Source organism: Peromyscus maniculatus, chromosome 3 (genome assembly GCF_049852395.1).
Source record: "Peromyscus maniculatus bairdii isolate BWxNUB_F1_BW_parent chromosome 3, HU_Pman_BW_mat_3.1, whole genome shotgun sequence".
Lineage (NCBI taxonomy): Eukaryota > Metazoa > Chordata > Mammalia > Rodentia > Cricetidae > Peromyscus > Peromyscus maniculatus.
Genome location: NC_134854.1, coordinates 154,805,386 through 154,823,879, shown reverse-complemented (window position 1 = coordinate 154,823,879; position 18,494 = coordinate 154,805,386). Strand labels below are relative to the sequence as shown.

Sequence of the window (18,494 nt, the reverse complement as noted above, 5' to 3'; positions counted from 1 at the left end):
TGAAGTGCAGTCCTGCGGTGTTCTCTGGAGAACTCTGCTCGGTCTACCATCCAGCATCCAGGATCACCAGGAACCACGAGAGCTGGCGCATCCTATCTCGGGTCTTAAGGGCTCCCATCTTGGCCTCACCTCAGGGGCAGGTCATAGGTAGATATGACAGTTACCAGAAGCCTCACTAGGGGTAGTACTTCCAGTCAAAGCTGGAGCAGCTATCCACTACAATCCATTTTTTTTAAACCCCAAATATTTCCAGTGAAGTTTAAGTGGTCATTGTGTGTAGCTAGAGTTTTCCTGCTTTGCCCACAGTCAGGACAAATCTTTGTCACCCGCCAGTCCCACAACCGCTCAGACCCAACCAAGTAAACACAGAGACTTATATTGCTTACAAACTGTATGGCCATGGCAGGCTTCTTGCTAACTGTTCTTATAGCTTAAATTAATCCATTTCCATAAATCTATACCTTGCCACGTGGCTCATGTCTTACCGGCGTCTTCACATGCTGCTGGTCATGGCGGCGGCGGCTGGCAGTCTCTCTCTCCTCAGCCTTCCGCTTCTCAGAATTCTCCTCTCTCCTTGTCCCACCTACTTCCTGCCTGGCCACTGGCCAATCAGTGTTTTATTTATTGACCAATCAGAGCAATTTGACATACAGACCATCCCACAGCAATTGTGAAGTTTTAAAGTCCCATTCTCAGATGTTCCAAAGAAATGGGAGGTGGTTATGTGGGAAGGGATCTATTTTGTGCTTTGCTACCATGTATGGACTTGCAGAGCTTTTGGGTCACCTGAGCTAATGTTTTGAGTCAGCTGGTTAATGAGTTAAACACATTACATCACCAGTATAAGAACAGAGCACGATGGATAAAGAGGTGTTGAGAAAAAAAATCACATTCTGCTTCACTGGTTCTAAGCCCTGTCTGAATATATTAGAATTCCTTGGGAAGTTTTTTTTACTTCCAGTTTATTTTGAGACAGAGTCTTGCTTGTAAATACAGGTGTGCACCACCATATTTGTCTGCCTGTCTGGGACTTTCTCTGTCTGTCTCTCTGTGTACATGCATGTGTGCACCTGTGCACCTGTGTCTGTCCTCACCTTCCATGTATTGAGACAGGGTCTCTGTTGTACACAGCTGCATATACCTGGCCTCCCAGGCTTCTAGTGATTTTTCTGTCTCTTCCTCCCATTGGTACTGTGCTGGGATGACAGATGTGTGCCCTGCTGCATCCTACTTTTTTTTTTTTTTTTTTTTTTGATTTTTTGAGACAGGGTTTCTCTGTGTAGCTTTGTGCTTTTCCTGGAACTCGCTTTGGAGACCAGGCTGGCCTCGAACTCACAGAGATCCGCCTGCCTCTGCCTCCCAAGTGCTGGGATTAAAGGCGTGTGCCACCACCGCCCAGCGCATCCTGCTTTTTTTATATGGGATCTAAACCAAGATGGTTAGGCTTACTGTGGGAGCCCACAAAAGCTTCCTAGTGAGATCTGAGCTTGCTTTCTCAGCAAGGCTGCATTAGGGGATGATTTGACCATGTGCATGGTCACCAGGTGTCTGGGATGGTCTGCACTTGGCTGTGCTGGGAGGAGGTCTTTTGCTCCACCCCTTGGCATTCCTTTAAAAGCCCTTTAGTAGAGACAGAAGGGGCTGGTGAGTTTTGACCCAGGACCTCCCAAGGCTGTCCTGTGTTTCTGTCTCTGTCCTCTATATTTCTATCTAAGTCTCTTATCCTTTACTCCTCAAGAGTCCCTAGGGTAAATAAATGTGGGAGCTGGCCCCCCAGAGCTTATATGGCAAGTGCTCTACCCACTGAGTCATCTCTCCAGCAGCTGTTTGAGACTTAATGGAATTTTATTCAGCCATAAGGAAAAATGAAATTATGAAATTTGCAGGAAAATCGATGTATCTGGAAATTATTAAATGAGGAAACCCAGACTTAAAAGACAAGAACACATGTTCTCTGTTATATGTGGATTTTAGCTTTTAATGTATGTATATGCATATATGTGGGTGTGAGTGTGAGTATAGGTCATGAAATGACAGAGGGAGAAAAGAGGTTTTGAGGGAGATGAGGTAATGAAACACATGGAGACAGTGGAGGACTGCTGGGGATGTAAGGGTTCAGAGTAGGGCCAGGGAAGAGGATCAACAAAAACAAGCTATGCATGAAAATGCCCCAGTGAAACTTAGTACTTTGTAGTACTAACATAGTGCTTTGTACTCTAACAACAGCAACAACAGAAATACATTGATTCCACCTCAAACCAACTAAGTCAGAAGATCTGGTGGAAGAATCCAGATCAATGCTGTTTTTAGTAAATTTCTTAGGTTGTTCTCAGTTGCCAAGGATGAAAATTCCCTCAGCAGGGGCTTTCTTGCTTTGATCTTGCTGCTTTGTGTATCAGTAGCCAGGGAGGAAAACATACCAAAGAGAACTTAGAAAAATCTTAGTTTTCATTATCTCATAGCTATCCCGAAGCCTCCCAAAATGCTGGTGAGCACTAGATGTGCCTGCCTGGCGACACTTGTTATGAATGTATGGGTGATGCTAACCACTCATTTGGGGTTTCTCTCAACTCCATTATTTCACTGGTCATGGTCATGTAAGTGTCATCTTAATGCTATGGTGGTCTTTTGACCTGTCATATGCTCCCTTATCGGTTGACATCAGTGCACTGCCTTGACACCTGCACAGCAGAGTGGTCAGGCTGCTGCCTTGCCACTAGTGTTGCCCTTGGCCACGACTCTGGGAAGAGCGTGGGATGTTGAAGTGCCCTTGGTTAGAAGCAGGACGCTCTAAAGGGATTTTGGGGGTGGCTTTGGGTCTAAGAGTGTGTGTTATCCTTTGTAGTTTTAATCTAAAGAAATCTTTTTAGTTCAGTCACCAAAAGATTGTAGGTAAAAAGCTGTTGGGTTACTTAAATAATTTTTTAAGCAATAGAACTTGGCTTGGACTTTCTATATAGGAACAATGCTACAGATCACACCCGTAGCTGGCTGTGTAGGCAGTACTGTCAGCAGTACGCTCGTCTGTTAGTGCGCTGATGTGAGATGACATGGACCCCTAAATCTACTGTAGACTCCCTCTTGAAATTGGTTGAAGGAGGATTAATGAATGCTAGTGGCCTACAGCCTCACTGGAACGAATTGTTTGTGATATTCTCTGCTGCTTCCTCCTCTTCTCCATCTTCTCTTCACACTTCATTTCTTTTTCTTTTTGAGGCAGGTCTGTTTGGCACAGGCTCACCTCCAGCTCCAGGCCCTTGAGACTCTGCCTGAATTCTAGAGTTACAGATATTTGCCATCACAACTGAAAGTTGACGTTGATCTGTCTGATTGGCAAGACTGGGGCTTGTGCACATGTACTGATTGCAGGGGAGGATTGGAAAGCAAATAGCTGGTGTTCTGTTTGTGCTTTCAAGATGTGGCTCTGTCTCATAAGTTGAAGGATTCCTTAAGTACACAGAGAAATAGTTTAAATGCTGGGTTGCCCCTTCTCCTCCCCCAGTGCCAAGTATCTGTGACAGCATTTTGTGAGTGAAAATGAATGCATACAGTATTCTGCCTGCATGTGTCCCTGCAGGCCAGAAGAGGGCACCAGATCTCATTACGGGTGGTTGTGAGCCACCATGTGGTTGCTGGGAATTGAACTCAGGACCTCTGGAAGAGCAGTCGGTGCTCTTAACCACTGAGCCATCTCTCCAGCCCCCTATATCCCCCTTTCTAATGTTAGAAGAATGATTGAGATATGATAGTGAATATAAAAGGAGATGACAAAAATTAAAAAAAAAACATGTAAATAAATCAGATGTTAGGAATAATCTACTTGGTCCCTTTGCTTTATTAAATTATTAAGGAAAAATTAAAGCATATGAAGATTATGAGATTACAAAATCAAAGCTTAGATACTTAAATAAAATTTTCCAAAGTTAGACTAGCAGCAGATCTATCACATAGATTAGGACATGCATTACCATTATTCATGTGAATTTAAGATTTGGGCAATTAGAAAGATTGTGAGAGCCAGAGGTGGTGGATGACTTAAAGAAAACTGTTTTCTGGACACACCAAGGCACATAGGAATACACAGGAGTTGTGACAGCATACCCCCCCTCCAGAAAAAAAGCTCAAGTCAGACAGAAATATGAGTATCTCCTGTAAGCTTATGCCTCCTGTATTTAGTTCCTACAATAGCTGCCTCATGTATTCTGTTTTAAATTGTGATTATTTATTGTGGAATGACTGTCATGGTAGAAGTTACTGTTCTGATTGCAACTCTTGAATCATTAAATGTGCTTGCTAGCCTTTTAAATTAGGATGGCATACGATAGTATATGTTAAAATATAGATGTGAGAAGCTGTATGATGTATTTTGGGAAGACCATTTACTCACGTGTTTAGAGTAGGGTCAAGCAAGACAAGGTCAGTAGGACTTGCCTGCACTTTTGGCTGAGCCGTGCTTCAGTCTTGTTAATGGTCTACCACAAGAAGCCACAGTGAGATAGAAACGTTTGTTCATCTTATCATGAGGATCTAAGGTAGGAGACATTCAAAGATGGATCTGGAAAGCTAGGCTTTGTATAAATGAATATTTCTATTGTTCAGCTACCATTGTTTCATTAACTCTCCCGTCATTTTTTCATTCTTTTAAATAGAATTCAGTGACATATATAAAATGTACCTCCTGGGGACAAATCAGCCAAATTCATTAATGGTTTCTCAATGCTTTAATAAGACAAGTTGGGGCTGGAGAGATGTCTCAGTGGGTAAGTGCTTGCCATGCAAACATGACTCGAGTTTGGATTCCCTGAAGCCATGTAAAGCTGAACTGGTAGCATAACCTGTAAGATGCTGTGGATGGCAGAAACAGGAAGTCCCCAGGCCAACTAGCCTAGTGCCTAGCATGTGCGACAGTGAACAAGAAAACCTGTTTCAAACCACATGCCCGACCCCCCCATAATTAAAAAAAAAAAATCAAAATTAATCATCTGATTTCTTACATAAAGTTTTGTTGGTGATTTGACCACTTCTATGTCTTTCTCTCAGCCCTTCAGTTTTATGCTGCAGTAGTAATAAAATCTGTGCTCTGGAGTTCCTTATTACATTTATCTGTGCCCTAGGGTGTGGTCCCTCTTCCTTGAATGTTCTTCCTCTGAGGCTCAACTCAGTGTCTTATGTCTGGTGGGATTTACCCCTTGTCTGAAATATATGAAGAAGAGATCTAGAAGCGAGAATAGCGTTAAAATCTTTACTAATGTGTGGCTTTGGAACCGTGAACACTCAGATTGTAAATTAGCATGTCGGACTGGAATGAAGTCCGCCACAGCCACCCCCTCACATTTACTGTGAATTTCTACTCACCACCTCTGCCAACTCATTCTTTAAATGTTAATTTTTTTTCTAAATCTTTCAGAATAATCAATAGATTATTAAGAATCAACATGTAGTGGGGTGCTGAGGAGATGTCTCAGTGGTTAAGAGCACATATCATTCTTGCAGAGGATCTAGGTTTGGTTCCCAGCATCCATGCCAGATGGGTCGCAGCTTCCTGTAACTTCAGCTCCAGGGGATTAGATGCCTCTGGCCTTTGGTCCCTTGATTCATATGCACATGCCCACACACAGCTGTAGTCACACATACCCCTAAAAATAAAATCTTTAAAGAATCACCGTATCGGAAGTCATAAACCTCAGAAAAAGCAATGCTTCCATTACTTCAAGAAATGGAAAAAAATTATTATTTTTTTTACCTTTTCTTATTCAGAAAAATGTATTAAACTTAAATGTGTCAGAGGCAATAAATCCTAAACATTAATTAGTTAACATAAATTCTAAGTTACTCTTAAGTTTATAAAGGATCATTGATCAGATTTTGGGAGGAAGTATTGTGCTATTGGAGTTAAACTGTGAGAATGGTGATATGTAGATTGAAATGGCCACATCATGATAAAGTGTCCGGTGATTGTGTAGAAGCTGAAGACACAGGTAGAGAGGTCAGTGTAGCTAGAGTTTTCCTGCCTGGCCCACAGTCAGGACAAATCTCTGTCACCCGCCAGTCCCACAGCCGCTCAGACCCAACCAAGTAAACACAGAGACTTATATTGCTTACAAACTGTATGGCCATGGCAGGCTTCTTGTTAACTGTTCTAATATCTTAAATTAACCCATTTCTATAAATCTATACCTTGCCACGTGGCTCGTGGCTTACCGGCATCTTTACATGCTGCTTGTCCTGGTGGTGGCTGGCAGTGACCCCTTCTGCCTTCCTGTTCTTTCTTTTCTCCTCTCTGTTAGTCCCGCCTATACTTCCTGCCTAGCCACTGGCCAATCAGTGTTTTATTTACTAACCAATCAGAGCAACACATTTGCCATACAGAACATCCCACAGCACCCCCCCCCTTTTTTTCAAAAAGGAATCTATACCTTAACAAAGTAAAATTACTTATAATTTTGGGAATTTGGGCATAGCTTCTCTTACTACTTCCTGCTGGAGGGGGGCACTGTATCTTATGGGGACACAGAAAATTTTAGAACTATGGAATAGTCCATGAGGCTGTATTGTCTGAGCCAGTTGCTTTCAAACCATTCTGGATGTTGGATCATCTGGGCCATGGTGTCATTGGAGACCTTTCAGGGGGTCTTGACTGGTCAAACCTGATGTATCTTCATCTGGAACAAATCCATAGCCTCTGGCTTTCTGTGGGAACAAAAGCAGACTCTCCTTTCTAAAGCAACATATCCTTACATCCAAATTTTGAAGTCAAGGTATCTTTAAAATATATATATTGGTTTTACTCAACGTCTTTTACGATCAAATGTTTTTCTGCAGTTAAAAATCCCAAAGACAATACAATCCAGATTCTCTGTGTAATATTCATCTTTATGTGGCTTATTTTTTATATTAATTTTATTGTCTCTTTGTATCACCTTTTTTTTTTGTCTCTTTCAAGCCTACGTATATTTTACACACATTGTAAACTATTACATCTGAATCTGTCTTATTGTGAATCTATTGCTTTAAACTGCAGCATTTGTAAGACTGAAAGGGCGCTATGGCTGCTGGCTCCGCCCACCTCCGATTCCCAACATGGTGGTGGTACGTTTACCGCCAGCTCTGGGAGCTATCGTGGGTCTATGCTTTTATCCAAGCAGCATGTAGCCCAGAAACCTCTTTTTTTTTATTTTTGTTTTGAACTAGCAAAGGCTAAATCCACCATACAGCTTAATGTGCCACTTGCAGAGGTCTCTTTCCCACCATACTGCAGATGGAGCGCACACGCCAGGAACCCACAAGTAGCTCAAACCGGCAGCTGTCCCTCATTTGAGAGAGACAAATTAGGAAGCTGTTTTTAGCTCCGTTTTAGAATCTTTTCTCAGGTTTTAGGTGGAAAGTCTTGCCAACACGTTGGGCACCGTTTGTAGCTAGAGTTTTCCTGCCTTGCCCACAGTCAGGACAAATCTCTGTCACCCGCCAGTCCCACAGCCGCTCAGACCCAACCAAGTAAACACAGAGACTTATATTGCATACAAACTGTATGGCCATGGCAGGCTTCTTGCTAACTGTTCTTATAGCTTAAATTAATCCATTTCCATAAATCTATACCTTGCCATGCGGCTCGTGGTTTACCGGCATTTTCACATGCTGCTTGTCCTGGTGGTGGCTGGCAGTGACCCCTTCTGCCTTCCTGTTGACCCTGCCCTTTGCTCCTGAAGTGAGAAACCAGCAGAGTGCAAGGAGGGCCTCTGAGCTTTGTGAGGCAAGTCTGTTTTTAATCTTCATGTTGTAGAAGAAGAACTTGAGGGACAGAGGTGACTAATTTACTCAAGGTCACTGTAGGAAGTGGCAGAGCTTCTGTTCTCTGAGGCATTGTGCCACACTGTCTTTCCTGGTAAGTGCTTCATGATTAAAGGATTTGTAACTGTAAATTGTACAACTTGGCACTGAAAACGACAGCTCCCTAGTCTCTCCAGTGCCTGTCCATACTTCCAGGTCAGCTCCCTCCTTCTATCCTAACAGCTGTGTTGTTCTAGGATGCACTGATGCTTCCCTTCTCTATGGACACGGCTTTCTGCCCAGACCTGATGTCTGCTGATGCCTTGCTGTCATCTCCACCCCAAGATGAACTTTCTGTTTTCCATCTGCTGCGAGTTGCATGGACTATAGATATTTGCTGGGATGAGTTAGATAGCATTGCAACCACTTTTCTCTGTTTTCACAGTATATTTTTGACTCCTATGTCTTGTGACATTAATAAGGATTATTAAAATCTTCAGAAGATTTGACAAGGTCGTTTTAAATATTTTGGCTTGAATTAGTTCGTAAAGTGCAACCTACCATTGTCTGTGCAGGAGTGGGTCTGTTACTCTTGTATGTGAACAGGGATAATTGCATTATTCCCCTTGGCCTTATTGGGTCTGCTCTCGGGGAGAATAAATTCTATAAAATGCTGCCTCCCCACCTTCCCCACTTTCACAGCTCCCCAGTTTCCATTGACTGACAGCCTCAGAGGGTTAGAGCATTCCCATTACCTGGCAGAGGTTCTTGCTCTCCCTCAGGCAGCTGCTAGTTTTCTGTACCCTGTGTATTTGCTTTTAATGGACTATTGATTCAAATGGAATCTGACAACATGTAATTTCTCTGGCTTCTTTCACTTTATGATAGTATTTTTGAAGTCTATCACATTCATCCATGAATCAAGTATGTAGTTTTGTTTCATTGCTATTTATTATTCTATTGTATGAAGGTGGTAAATTGTTTTATTTCATTTATTAATGAAAGATTTGGAAGATTTCTGCTTTTTCCTATTACTAGTAATACTGATATAAGTGTTCATGTATGAGTCTATATGAATGTAGTATTTTCTATTTCTTGGGCAGAGAAATTGCTGGGTTATCTGACAAATCCAGGTTTAACATATTAAAAAAAAAAATCCCAGCATTGTGTGGTTTATTAAAGTGGCCACGCCATTTTATATCTCCCCCTTACCACATCCTTGCCAAAACTTAAAAAAGAAAAAAATACAGTTACTTCTGTTTTCAAGTCCAAATTAGCTGTGTGTATGTCTGATGAAATGACTGCCAACCATTGTAGAAGTCTCCAAGTGCCTTCATGTTGCTCTTAGAATTAAAACCCTTAAGGGAAACATGGCCTGCCTGCCTTCCTGTATAACTTTATCTTGTGTGAGCTAGTCCTTCTCTTCCTTAGTCTAGACGGTGTCCAATCATCACCCTTCATTTAGGAAGACTCTGCTTGCTTTCTAGTCCTTAAACACCAAGGCTATAGCCTGAGCATCGGCTTTAGAATCAAAGAGTTTTGTTTGAATTTCTCTTCTCCATTTGCTAGCAGTGTGCCTGAGCAAAAGTGAATTTTCTGAGTTTTCTTGTTTGACATCTGGTAAGGAACAATGACTGTTTCCCAAGCTTGTTGGAGTTGGTATATGTAAGTCAGGTGCTTCCTGACGCTTCCTTCTCACCGGTTCTTTGGATGAGGCACCATATGCTAGAGCAACAATGCCAGTGGGTGCAAGCACAGGCAGTTCCCTGTCACATTTCCATACTTGAGTCCCATTTGGGTTTTTCACATATTTATTGACTGCCTAAATGTAAACATGTGTGTGTGTGTGTGTGTGTGTGTGTGTGTGTGCGGTATACAAATGCTGTAGGCCTCCTGTGGGGTTCAGAGATGGTTTATGGGGGTTTACTTTCTACCGTGTGGATTCTGGGGCTAGAACTCAGGTTGCTACACTTTGTCACAAGTGTCTTTACTTACTGAGACATCTTCCTAGTCTGAACGCCTCGTCATTTATAGTTTGTAGTATCTTCATTAGCTTTCTTAAAAGATGTGCTGTCAATTGATGCATAGCCCAGTTTTCCTTTATATCAAGGAAAAATATTTTTCCTTCTGTAATGAGAACATTAGATTTAGTTATCATGCTTGGTTCCCTCTAGTCTGGGCTGGCCCCTTATTAACCTTTTTGTGACTTTCATGTTTTCAGTATTGTAGCATGAATCTTAAAGCTTTTATTAATAAAATCAAACCTGAAGCTAGGTATTGGGGTGAACGCTGGATGATCAGAGAAACAGAACAAGCCATAGCCACCTCATCTTACCAATCCCTCAGCTGATCCTGTTTCCTCAGACTGGAAGCCTCTGAATCCTCATCCAAATGGATCTCAGCTGAACTGTTGCTAAAAGCCTAAAAGCTTAACCAGGCTCTAGTTCCTGATCCTCACGCCTTATATACTTTCCTGCTTCCTGCCATCACTTCCTGGGATTAAAGGCATGTGTCACCATGCCTGCCTGTTTCCAGTGTGGCTTTGAACTCACAGAGATCCAGATGGATCTTTGCTTTTGGAATGCTAGGATTAAAGGTGTGTGCCACCATTTTCTGGCCTCTATATCTAGTGGCCGTTCTGTTCTCTGACCCCAGATAAGTTTATTAGGTTGTACAATATTTTGGGGAACAAAATATCACCACCACACAGTGTAGTCAAGAGGCCAGTTTTATAGTGTCCCTCTATTTGAGCCCTTTTATGTACAGTGAGACTAGGCATTCTGTGGAATGAGTGGGAACAGTCTATAAAATTACACAAACAGTGCCTTGTTTTCAGTACCCCACAGTGAGAAGTTTATCATGTCAGTCCTGTCTCTTACTAATGATGTTGACATAGCTTGTTTTTGGTATTGTCATCTAGACTTTCTTTTTCTGTAGTTACCATCTTCTCCTTGTTACTAAGTAATCTGTGGGATGTACATTGGGACAGTGTGAATGTTCTTTTTGCAAATAAACCCTGACCTCTGGTTTTGCACTCCTGCTGTTCCTTGTCTGTATTGGGCACATCTGTACATTGGTTTCAAGTAGCAGATTACTAAAATGTGGATAAAAAGATTTCTAGGGTTTATTTTCAGTTTGTTGTTTCTGAGCGAGTTTTATGCAATAGTAGTAATTACAAATATTTTATGGTTATTTATGTCATGGCTTTAATGTTTCTTTTTAATGATTTTTAGGTTCATGTACTGGACTGACTGGGGAGAAGTGCCAAAGATAGAGCGTGCTGGAATGGATGGTTCAAGTCGCTTGGTTATAATCAACACTGAAATTTACTGGCCAAATGGACTGACTCTGGATTATGAGGAGCGGAAGCTTTATTGGGCAGATGCAAAACTTAATTTTATCCATAAATCAAACCTGGATGGAACAAATCGGTAAGATTGCCTTGTTTTAAAATTTAATTTTACATATATGACTGCATGAGTGTGTGTGCACATATGTGTGTGCATGCCTGGGGGTGTGGAGGCCAGGGGTGACTGGATCCCTCAGAACTAGAGTCACAGGTGTTTTTGCAGGACACCTCTCTTACTACATGAGTTCTGGGATCTGAACTCCATTTAATATGAGTGTTCAGCAAGTTCTCTTACTGCCAAGTTGTCTCCAGCCTGCTGGGCCTTTTTTTTTTTTTTAATTTAAGAAAGCTTCATTGTGACAACCAAAGAGTGATAGAGGGAAAGATCCAGCATTGAGCTTTGGCCTCTAAACACACGCATGCACGCATGTGCATAAACATGCTCAACTTCCTCATTCCCATGTAGTTATATTTCTCATGTGTTGTCATAACATTTTGAACATGTAGACTTAGGCTTTGTTTAAAAATAAAGTCCTGGCTGTTTTGGGTGCACACCTTTAATCCTCGCACTCAGGATGCAGAGGCAGTTGGATCTTGGAATTTGAGGCCAGCAGAGATGTAACGTGACATCATTGTCTATGCAGGGGTGAGCAGGGAGGTGACATGACATCACTCTCTATGCAGGGGTGAGCAGGGAGGTGACATGGTATCTCATAGTACTTGAAAGTAGGGAAGCTCCAGAAGAACCTCAACTCTGAGGGATGGTAGGATGTGGCACATGTTAAGATTGACAGATAGATTTTTGAGTTCAAGGCCAGCCAGGGCTACATAGAGACACTGTCTGGAACGCCTCCCTACCCCTTAAAAACGATTGGCAGGAAATACAGAGCATGAATGGCTGCTTGCTCAAACATCTGGCAGGCGTAGAGTGTGCACAAGGACAGGTGGATTTGCAGTTTACCCCAGCGGACTCTTTGGATGTGGTCATGTCAGAGTTCTTACTCAAGTTAGGGCACCACACTGAATGGAAATAAATTGCGTAGGAGAACTGATTCACAGTTGCACAGAAAGAGACGATATGACAGGGAGAAATGAAGCGGAGGAAAGGAGAGTTTTCAGGGAGGCTGGGGAGAGGACAGCTGGGGGTTCTCAGAAACTGAGCTGCCATAGTTCTGAGCATCACAGAAGCAAGGGGGATGCGTTTTGTGAGGTTAGAAAGCTGTCTTAAATACTGCATTCTTTTTAAAAGCTCATAGGAAATAATTTGACAAAGGAGAATCAGAAAAGTATCAGATGAAATGCCATTTAAAGTTACTGCAAAGGAAAAAATAAGGAACAGAATATGCACGCATGCACGCACGCACGCACGCACGCACACACAGACATACACACACACAGAGCATTCCAGAAAACTTCACCATAGAAGAGGGCAGGCACACCTTTGTTTAAATGTGACCAAAAGTTAATGAGAAACCAATATAACATGTAAAGGAAAGTGTAATATTAGAAAAGTTCTGAAATAAGATTATTAAAACTCAGAAAAAAATTGCAAATGAAAGAAAAATCATTTTAGATAAAGGAATAACAAAGAACTGAACAAAAACAAAATCTACCTTAATGATCAGTGGCATAAGAGTGAATAACAGAAAATTTGGTAGACGTTAAAAGGAGAAAAAAAATACAGTTTTATATTCTCAGTGGACAGAGACTTTCAAAGTGTCTCAGTGACACTGAAAGACCTACAGGAACAAAACTGAAATTAAAACAGCAGAAAGAAACTTCTGTAACAGAAATGAATTCCTGAGGTGAAAATTTTACTAGGGAATTTAAAGGCAGCTGCTGCCTTTAAATTTGAGCAACCGGAAAAAAACCCAAAAAACAAAAAGAACAGAAACTTGAGACAGGACAAGGAACAGTCTCAGATCTGAGGACCAGAAAGAAGAAAGACTGTGTGGGATATCATTGCATGGACTAGTGTGCTCACTGTCCAACTACCAGAAGGAAAAGAGGAAGAAAGGAAAAGGAGAAATGTCTGAAGAAGCCACTGCTGGAAACCCTCAGACTTGAAGAAAAGCAGGAGTGCCAGTGTTTGAGAAGCCATTGAACTTCATGCAAGAGGAACACATTCTAAGACAGATTATAAGCAAATTTAGGAAAGCCAAAGATATAAAATGTTAAAAGTAAAAAGAGAGGTGACTTACTATGTACAAGGGAAGTCGACTAGGCAGAATTTTAAAACTATGGAGACCAAAAGGCAGTTGGTCAGTATTCAAAGCACTAAAAGAAAAAAAAAGTAAACTTAGAATGCTGTATCTATCAAATGTCAAAAGTGAGTAAGAAAGTGAAAATTTCCAGATAAACAAAAGCTGGAAGGATCTTTCCATGTAACAATTTTTTGGGGGCAAACAAACAGTTAAGGTACAACCGACCGGGAGACCTGCTCTATATTCCTCTGGAAGCTTGATGAGTAGGATGTGGGAAATGCTCTTTGCACTTGGCTTTTGCGTGGACTTTCCATAATGCTTTGTACATTTGCTGTTATCTCAGCAGGGTCTCGTTCTCTGACTAAAGCCTCCTGAGTGCCACATACATGCCTTGCTAGTTGCTCATGCTTTCTTAGCTTCGCCTGCTGTGGGCTCTGATTTAATGTTACCTGGTTTTACCACATTGTTAATCCAAATCTCATTGGTTTATTCATTACCCTATTATGTCTTACCTATTTTAAAAACAAAACCCAGTTTTTCCATTCACTGATAATTGAGATTTCTTGTATTAGTGTGTATTTACAAATTTAGGTTATATACATATGCATATAATACAGAATTAGAAAAATAACCTTTATATTTTTATGTTTCTAAATTTTTATAGAGAATGCATATTTATTCCATTTACAATCAGGAGAAAAATAACAATTGGGAAAAAAAGAACTCAAGTATCAAGTTTGCTGTGGTTTTTGGTTCCTTTGTGTATTTTCTCTCATTTCTCCTATGGACCTTATTAACTTTCCTTGCTTCTGGCCAATCTGTAATCTTTTGGGTCCCAATTTTTGGCTTAGACTTTCTTCATGAAATATCAGTTAGATACTATTTTAAAGCATTCTGTCAATCAAAAATTTCTTATGCAGGGGAAGCACATGCCACAGTTGGCATTTGGAGGTCAGAGGATAACGAGTCAGTTCCTTCTTTCTACCACGTGGGCCCCAGTGATCATCAGGACTTGGCAGCAAGTGCCCTTACCTGCTGAGCCGACGTGATAGTCCTCATTCTGTCGTTTTAGTAATGGTTTACTCACTAGTTCTGTTACTGAATTATAAGAGCATTTTCTTTTTTACTTAGGAATGTTTCTGTCGCTGCAGCTTGTGTCTTCATTTTCTTGATGGCATATTTTGAAACAAATACTAAAGTTTGTATTAGTGCAATTTATCTGTTTTTACTTTTGTTAAGATTGCTTTTGGCGCTCCCAGGAATCTTTTTGTGACACAAAATGGTAAATATTTTCTTCTATGAGAGAAACTCCCAAGAGTTTTATTTAGTTTAATGCTTACATTTAGATCAGATGTATGATCCATTTTAATTTCTTGCTTTGTGTAGAATAGCTCTTAAATTCCTTTATAAAATGTATCCCTGATAGTATTTTGAATGTGTACCATAAAAAGTAGTTCAATGTTATATATTTATGTATTACAGTATAATTATTTCATACAGTATAATTATTTCACTTATAGTGCTGGAGATTGAATCCAGGGCCTCACTACATACTAGGAGCTGGGATTGAGTCCAGGACCTTACGCATGCTAGGCAATTCTGTGTCCCTGAACTGTGTGTCCTTAGCCCTTTATGCTGTTATTTTTAAAGAAATGAATTATTTTTTTTTTTTTTTTTTTTTTTTTGGTTTTTCGAGACAGGGTTTCTCTGTGTAGCTTTGCGCCTTTCCTGGAACTCACTTGGTAGACCAGGCTGGCCTCGAACTCACAGAGATCCGCCTGGCTCTGCCTCCCGAGTGCTGGGATTAAAGGCGTGCGCCACCAACGCCCGGCTAGAAATGAATTATTTTTTAATGAATTTTATTTTTTTATATGTGTGGGGAGATCAGAGGACGACTTTTGGGAATCAGTTCTCTCCTTTCACTTTTATGTGAGTTATAAGACCAAACTCAGGTTGCCAGGCTTGCCTAGTACGCACCTTCTCCACTGAGCCATTTTGACAGCCCTTTTTACCCTCTTGTGTGGTGCTCGAGGTTGAACCAAGTGTCTCACACATGGCAGGCAAATACTTTTACTCCTAGCCATTATTTTTAGTAACGAGGTAGAATATTTATTTTTTATAGAAGTGCAAACTATTTTTGTTTATGAATCATTTATCTTACAATCTTGTTGTTGATTCACTAGGTTTGGGAAGATTGGTTTAAAAAAAAACTAAGTATATTCTGTGTACAGAATCATGTCATCTGTGAATAATGCTGTTTACTGCTTCCCTTTGCCTTCTGGGTGGGGTGCTCTTTTGCTTGGTTGCATTGGCTACATGTAGAGTAGAAGACATCTCTTCTCTACATGGCTGGAGAGATGGCTCAGAGGTTAAGAGCACTGGCTGCTCTTTCAGAGGTCCTGAGTTCAATTCCCAGCACCCACATGGTGGCTCACAACCATCTGTAATGCGATCTCGTGCCCTCTTCTGGTGTGCAGACATAATGCAGGCAGAATACTGCATACTAAATAAATAAATAAATAAATAAATAAAAGATATCTCTTGCTCCTCCAGAATTAGCACTTATTGCCAGATTAGCAAATGTGTGGTTAGATTTTTTTTTTTTTTTTGTCAAATGCTTTCTTCAGGTGAAGAAAGTTTTCTTTTATTCTTAGTTTATTGACTTAATTTTAAATCATGAATGATTATGGATCTTGCCTGTTTATTTTATATCTATAGAAATAATTGTGTATGTGTCTTGTTTTTAAAATAAACATTGTAAATTGGTCTTTTGATTGTTGAACCAAGCTTGTATGTATTTCTTGGATAAATTCTACTTAGTGATGGTTTATAATTCTTTTTAGATGTTCTGTTGAGGAATTTTATGTCCTTATTCATGAAGATATTAATCTGTAGTTTGTTTTTTCTGATACCTTTGTGATTTTGTTATTAATTTAGAACTTTCCCTTTATATTCTCTCAGTGTGTTAAGTCTGTCTATCGTATCTATCTATTGTAAGATTAATTATTACTATTAAGATTTATTATTATTTATTATTGTAGATTTAATCTGTGATGCTGTCTGGGCCTGGCTATTTCTTAGGGGTTCTTTAAATGGCTGCGTATGTTTATGCAGCTCTGTTGACCTTCTCCATGAATCTATATTAGTAATTGGTTTCTTTCTAAGAATGTTTCCATTTCCTGTAAGTTGACTTATTTGTTGGCACAAAGATGTTTATGATTGCTCCTTATAATTACATTTTTTGATTTTTTTTAAGTTGATGATGTTCCCCTTTCAGGCATGGTGTCTTTCAGTTTCACAGTTTGTGTCTTTCTTTTTTCTTTTTTCTTTGCCAGTATAGCTAACAGGTTGCAGTTTCGTTAATCTTTTCAAAGAATCAACTTTTTGTTCCTGTCTTCCCATGCTGCTTTTTGTCTTAGTGTGCTCTTCCTTCTCTAGTGTCTTCAGGCTGAGGCAGGTTGAAAGGAGATTAATTTGCTATCTGTCTTTAATTGAGGCATTTATAGTCTATACATTTATACTGCTTTTGGATATTCATAAATTTTTAAGCATCATTTTATGTTTTGTTTTAGTTCAACATTTAACAACTGATCTTGTGATTTCTTATTTGGCTGTTTACTTTTTTTTTCATATTTTGAACTTGTTCTCACTCTGTATGTTTGCCTACACAGGCCTCAGATTTATATGTCTGCCTCAACCTCTTAAAGTTTATCGCTCTATCTATATTATCTAAAGATTATATCTATGAACTACCTGCCTCTGTGACACATTGCTTAAAAGAAGAAAATGAGGAAGAATTTAGAAAATGAAAAATTGAGAAAGAAAAATAATTTTTTGGTTCTTTATCTATTTTTATTTCTTTTATAAAAGATTTATTTATTTTATGTGTGTTCGCCTGAATGTATGTGTATGTTCGTTGTGTGTGCTTGGTGCCTTTCGAAGTCAGAGGAGGGTGACTGATCCCCAGTACTTGGATGGTTATGAGTCAACATGGAGTTCTGGAAACTGAACCCAGGTCCTTTGTAAGAGCAGTAAGTGCTCTTAACTGGTGAGCCATCTCTCCAGCCCTGGTTTTTAGTTTCTTGATGAATTCCAGTTTGGACAGAAAACACACTTGGTATGACTTTAGTATTTATTGATTGATGAGGCAGCTCTCCCCATAGGACTGTTCTCAGTCCCTGGAGTGTGGTGTTACAAACCTGTGTCACTTCCCAGGCAAAACCCTGCACTCGTTTGTGTGCATATCTCTTAGTGCTGGAGACTGAAGACAGGCTCTTAGGAGTGTTAGCAAGGGCTCTGTTGAGCCATCGTGCCCCCTGAGACTTCAGGTTTTAATTAGCTGGCGTGTGGAGTAGGGGCGTAACACGGTGGTAGAGAGAACACTTTCCTTGTGTTTGCACGCCCTGAATTCAGTCCCAGATCTTCAAGAAAAACAAGGAAAATGAAAGGAGAAAATGGATGATTTAGGTCAGCTAGTCAGTATGATGTTCTAAAATATAAATTAGCCGCTTTCATCTTGTACTCAATTTTTAAAATAAAACCTGTCTTGAATTTACAGCACTTTAGGTCAGGACTGGTTCATGTACAACAGACACTGATTGCACAGTTGTCCTTGCCAGAGATCATGAAGTCACCCAGTGAACCTGCAATTGAATTGTTCTCTTCAGTAGCTTGTGTGTCTGTGTCTCTCCTCACCCCCAGGCTGAGTATTGGAAAACATAGTTAATGAAAATACCGAAGTATTGATTGTCTTAAATGTTTGTTTGACCAAAATCACAATTATTCATTTTGTCTAGAATGCTTACTAATTGCACAACTCTGAAAAGTGCTGTGTCTTGAGGATTGAATCTTTCTTTTTATGCAGTATGTTTTGTTTGTGAAATTCTAGTTTTATATTATGAACATATTGTGCCAATACAGGACTTTGGTTAGCTGACTTGAAAGGTTTAATTATATTGGAATAAAAATAAGTGAAATAGCTTAGATAATAATTTTCTGTAGCTAGACTTGAGTCCTGCCTGTCATTTTAGCATCATGTGTATGTTTTCAGCTGCAGTTGTTAAAATCCTAAGATTGAAAAACAGGCTCAGCTCTTGGTTCTTACACATCAAGAAGGGACAGACCTCTTGTCTCCTGAAATCTGCTGCCTGGTGCCACTGTCACCCCTGGGTTTT

The 18,494-nt window shown here is 40.2% G+C and overlaps 1 protein-coding gene across 2 annotated transcripts in view; it reads left to right on the top strand.

The window, feature by feature from the left end:
- Positions 1 to 18,494, top strand: part of Lrp6 (LDL receptor related protein 6) — a 126,853-nt gene that overhangs the window by 42,707 nt on the left and 65,652 nt on the right. For both annotated transcript variants that reach the window (XM_076568087.1, XM_076568088.1), the window contains one exon: positions 11,001 to 11,198. In XM_076568087.1, the coding sequence (XP_076424202.1) occupies positions 11,001 to 11,198 (198 nt within the window). The remainder of the gene's footprint in view (positions 1 to 11,000; positions 11,199 to 18,494) is intronic.